The sequence below is a fragment of the Ruditapes philippinarum genome, unplaced genomic scaffold (assembly GCF_026571515.1).
Source record: "Ruditapes philippinarum isolate M1 unplaced genomic scaffold, ASM2657151v2 ctg4010_1_1_1_1, whole genome shotgun sequence".
Classification (NCBI taxonomy): domain Eukaryota; kingdom Metazoa; phylum Mollusca; class Bivalvia; order Venerida; family Veneridae; genus Ruditapes; species Ruditapes philippinarum.
In genome coordinates this window covers 8,878-12,329 of record NW_026866776.1, presented here as the reverse complement: position 1 = coordinate 12,329, position 3,452 = coordinate 8,878, and the positions used below count along the sequence as shown (strand labels likewise).

Here is a 3,452-nt window from a genome sequence, read left to right as displayed (position 1 = left end):
TATACAAAATGTTCCTCTATAATAGATTCGTTTAGACTTTATTTAGAGAAATGATGTCCTTGTCAGCACTTTGTACTAAGACAAGATGTGATCATGACTCCATTTCACCTCATTATAATTTTTATAATCATATTTAGGTGTAACGAAGTCATACTGATGATTTTATTTCTCCAAATAAGCCTTTCTTTTAGGGTTTTAACTAATAAAAAACCAAGACTTAAGTTTCCTTATATGATTTGGCACAAGGACAGAAACATACGTGCGTATCAGATTATTTCGTAATAAAACATCGCCACCATTGTATCACGGAATGGTACAAATGGTTTACGTTTTCAGGTTCGTTTCGAGAAAGTTACAATATGATAATTAAGTATGATTGTGTCATTTGCGCCATTTAGTATTTTGTCCCAATTCTGATCATATGACGAGAAATTTCATATCGGTCATTTAATACCACTAAAATATCTTCCTTTTTTCTAAAAACAATAGGACTTTATAAATAGTTTTCATCTAATTTACATATTAAATTATTTTTATTCAATAAGATTAAACGATATTTTGATATGCGAAAAAAATTTATTATCTCTTTTTTCAAAACCAAATTTCATCAATCTTTTTAAAAATAATTATTATTCAAACTCCGATATTCCATTTAAGAGAGTGTCCGGTTTTGACCTATCGGGTTCAGTTGCAAAGAGAACAACAGACTCGATGAAATCGTCAACGGGAAAACGATCATTAACGGGCTTATACATGTAGAAAAAATGCTCGTCTATGTGTGTATTCTTGTGCTTTCCAGCAACTAAGTTCATAATGAATTCATTTTTTGAAAGAAATGTGTCTCCATCCAAGTCTAACAATTTGCACCAATCCGTTGCAAACACACGCACCATCTCAATAAATGTAGTTGTACTGGACTCATATCTTTTTTTCATCATTTTTATAAAGTCATCTTTAGAGAGTTCTTGCTTGTTTGTGAAAAAGAAGACCTTCCATAGTCTATTCATTTCTTTTATGATCTTCTTTTTTTGCTTATCGGTCAGATCATCGCGAGCTTTATACTGTTCCCTGTAATTAATATAAATGAACCTATGAGTAAACACTATGAATCAACTAGACGAGGCGAATAATTTGCTTCTAATTACTAGTTGAATTCAAGAAATTCGTGAAGTTGAAATTATGAATTATAAAGTTAATTTAGTGTATTCTGTATGTTGAAATCGTGAATTTATAAAATTTGAAATTGTGAATTCCAGATAATTCAACATCACCGGTCTTTTGTAATATTCTTTTTCATATACATTTTAAATCGTTTAACCTTATCTCAAGTTATTCATTCATCGGGTTTTGTGAGAGCTAGAGTAATTAATTAATACTGATATTCTAATTATGTTCCAGTAATACATTTTCACTTACAGAAATGCTTTGGGGTCTTCCAATGAAAGAATTCCATCATGACTGATATCATCAATATCAAATAATTTTCCCCACTTGTCAATTAGGTACCCGTTCGCCTGAAAGAAAAATGAACAAAAATCACATGAAACGTGGAATAAGATACTTGTTTTGCAATATGTATCACCATATTTCTATATCGTCACTCACGCAATAAGGTCAATTTGTATTTTTTATGGTAAATAACGTTGATTGTTTGGTCAGTTTTGTAAATAACTTTCCTTGTCCACTTCGCAATATTTTATTTTTCAATACATCTATAAAATATTCATGCAAATGTCATCGTGTCAATAAATCTTGGAACAAAGCAGTTTGTTTTTGTGTTGAACACTCGTTTTTGTTTTTTACGTGTGTATTCATTTACGATAAATATTTTCATGGGCACTTTTACAATATACACAAACGGCATAGATTTCGACTGAATTATTTTTTTAATTTGAAGACAGTAAAAACCTACGATTTATGACGGAATTATTATTTAAGAGAGTGAAGGTTGAGAGTTCGAACATATCATGATTTTACGCGCTTTGCATCTTTGAACACTCGTTTTTGTTAATACGTGTGTATTCATTTACGATAAATATTTTCATGAGCACTTTTAATTTACAATATACACAAAAGGCATTAATTTCTACTGATTTTTTTTATTTAAAGACAGTATAACATTTATAATCAAAGATACGTTTTGTTGGCTGTCAAATCAGACAATACTTAACTTATTATATAAAGACATTCCAGTTTTACAAGAGGAGTAGGAATTCAATCACCGAGGTTCCGTTAGTTTGCTTGATAGATTCCGCACATTAAAGACCTAAGGTTTATTGCGGAATTATGGCATCATAGATTACCCTCTCAAACCAGATGTCGACTAGGTAACATTAGAGTCACAAATTCTCATCATTTACAGGCGATATAGCTCTATTTTGAAAAAGGTTGCAAGGGATATCTTACTGTCAAGCTTTTTCTCTTTGAATACCATGATCTTGCACGTAAGTACTATATATTACCTATGTTAAATTGTTTTATAACTTTTTGACTCAGTTCCTTCCAAAACATTGATTAATTACTAAACAAAAATAAAGAGTATTTTATGATTTTACTAACTCATTTTGTAACATTGAATATAAATCCTTCATATAAGTAAACCCTTTTTCTTAGTTTTAAAAAATATTATTCTAATAAGTATTGTGTTTGGCACGGTATGGCCAGCATGGGTCGTGTCAAACAAACAACTACTCTTTAAAGTATATGTTCTTTATCCGAAAACAAAAAAAATATTTCGTACGAACTACCTATAAATTGCCGTAGGATTATCTCAAACGTCTACAGTTTATTAACCTAGTAAAAACCATCATGTTGCTATAGGTAAATTGTTTAGTGTTACAATATCAAACGTGACATTTCATGGTATAAATTATATTTTAGGCACTTATGATGCGTATAAATACATCTTGTTATAGTGTTTCTTTGTTTCTATTTACCTTATTTGATTCTTGCTCGACAGCCATAGCACAAGCTACAGAAAAGAAATAACAAAGTAAAACGACATCTAATACACTGCAACAACTTCATTATTACATATCTCAAAATGTCATATTACATATTACAGTTAATACTTTTATTATTTTGTGGTAATATTTCATTTATCGGTCTATATTAGAACTAAGAAGGGTAGTGCAATTTTTGAAAACTACATGCAGAACTATTTATCTATAATTATAGTTTATTGTTATCTTATTATTTTTCAAGTGCAAGGCAGACACCATCGGACTTAAACTATTGCTAAAACACGAATGCATTCTCTTGTTTTTTCTTTAGCATTTTTTTAAGGTCAACAAGCAGTAAAATTAGCCTAAAATTCTGAATCGTACACCCTGTGGAATTTGCTGCATCAGGTAATTTAAACAATTGATTGTACAATTCCCGAGCAACTGTGTTCTAAAATATGCAATGAAAATAAAAGGACAATATCATGAACAATTAAAAAATACTAAGAT

The 3,452-nt window shown here is 29.9% G+C and overlaps 1 protein-coding gene across 1 annotated transcript; it reads right to left on the bottom strand.

The window, feature by feature from the left end:
• Positions 1-202: 202 nt before the first annotated feature.
• LOC132733686 (sarcoplasmic calcium-binding protein-like) lies at positions 203-2,971 on the bottom strand (the record flags this gene model as incomplete). The annotated part of the gene is given in 3 exon segments (XM_060720347.1): positions 203-1,068; positions 1,417-1,514; positions 2,937-2,971. Coding segments are annotated over 3 exon segments (572 nt in total), but the record flags the coding sequence as incomplete, so codon positions are not given.
• Positions 2,972-3,452: the final 481 nt, after the last annotated feature.